Source organism: Octopus bimaculoides, chromosome 2 (assembly GCF_001194135.2).
Source record: "Octopus bimaculoides isolate UCB-OBI-ISO-001 chromosome 2, ASM119413v2, whole genome shotgun sequence".
NCBI lineage: Eukaryota > Metazoa > Mollusca > Cephalopoda > Octopoda > Octopodidae > Octopus > Octopus bimaculoides.
This window is the reverse complement of record NC_068982.1, coordinates 179,731,361-179,732,543: the sequence shown is the minus strand read 5'-3', so window position 1 is coordinate 179,732,543 and position 1,183 is coordinate 179,731,361. Positions and strand designations below refer to the sequence as shown.

The following is a 1,183-nucleotide window of genomic DNA, read 5'->3' as shown; positions in this document are numbered from 1 at the left end:
GGGGGGGGGGGGGGTACTCCCATGCCATTTCAAACTTTCATGTTTTCAATAACCAGTAAAGATCACTTTCTGTCATAATCATTATATTATTTCTTGATTTATTTTCAATTTTCTTCTTCCTTTCCAGATGCATCATCCCATACAAATGAAACCCGCTGATAGTGAAAAAAGAAATGGTAAGTGTAATCAATGTTTTATTAGGATTGTTTTTTCCCCTTCTCTCTGTAGTAATTACATTTTGTTTGGTGAAGACTTGAAATTTCTGTAGATATCTAGTTACCTACCTAATAACGTTTATATTTCAACGTCGGTTTTGTTTAAAAACATGAAACAGCAGCTTCTATTTTAATCTAAACTAACCTGTATATACCTACATCTTCTGTCATCACATAGAAGATAGTTTCTCTTTTTTGTTGTGACACTCAGCCAATTTGTTTACATTGGCAAATACGCTTGTTTCCATTGAATTCATGTTGTATTATTCTAGCCAGAATATAGATGGGGGCTTATATCTGAACACAAAACAAACTACAAATAAATATGTTTTTATTATATATTTTGATAATCATACAAATATTTTCACATTTGCTATTTTTATTCTAGATAATGTATGAATGACTGAATTCTTTAATGTATAACATTCTGATGTAGGGATATATCATTTTATTGACTTTTAATAAATTTACCTTGCAACATATTTGTCTATTACAAGTAAATGTAGTCTGGCCACTTTGTAGATTTGTTTTTCTGTAGATTAGCCAAGTGTCTGTCAGATTGTATTTCCAGTTATCTTACATAATCTTGGACTGTCTTCTTTGTTGCTACTTGAAAGTAATGAGCTATGATATCTGGTTTTTATATTGGAATCAATGCTGCTTTTTCTCATCTTGTGCCAATCATCTGAAACCATATATTTCAAACATAGACATTTGTAAAGGATGTCAATAATTAACTTTGATACCAAGCAATTTGCAATTCTACTATTCAATCTGGAATGAATTGAAACTTGCACTTCCCTCCACTCCTTTTGTAATATTCATGTTCCTGGGAAACTTTTGATTGAAAGCAATCTGGATTAGATTCACTGAGATTTTCGATTAGAGATCTAATTACTGAAGTACTCACACACATGCACATGCACACACACACACACACACACACACACACACACACACACACACAC

General features: G+C 32.0%; 1 protein-coding gene across 28 annotated transcripts in view; it reads left to right on the top strand.

Moving 5' to 3' along the window:
• Positions 1–1,183, top strand: part of LOC106880780 (CUGBP Elav-like family member 1-A) — a 231,347-nt gene that overhangs the window by 93,568 nt on the left and 136,596 nt on the right. For all 28 annotated transcript variants that reach the window (XR_001410780.2, XR_001410781.2, XR_001410782.2 and 25 more), the window contains one exon: positions 128–176. Coding sequence is in view for 25 of the 28 variants with exons in the window: in XM_014930890.2 (XP_014786376.1) it covers positions 128–176 (49 nt within the window). In the remaining 3 variants the exon portion in view is untranslated. The remainder of the gene's footprint in view (positions 1–127; positions 177–1,183) is intronic.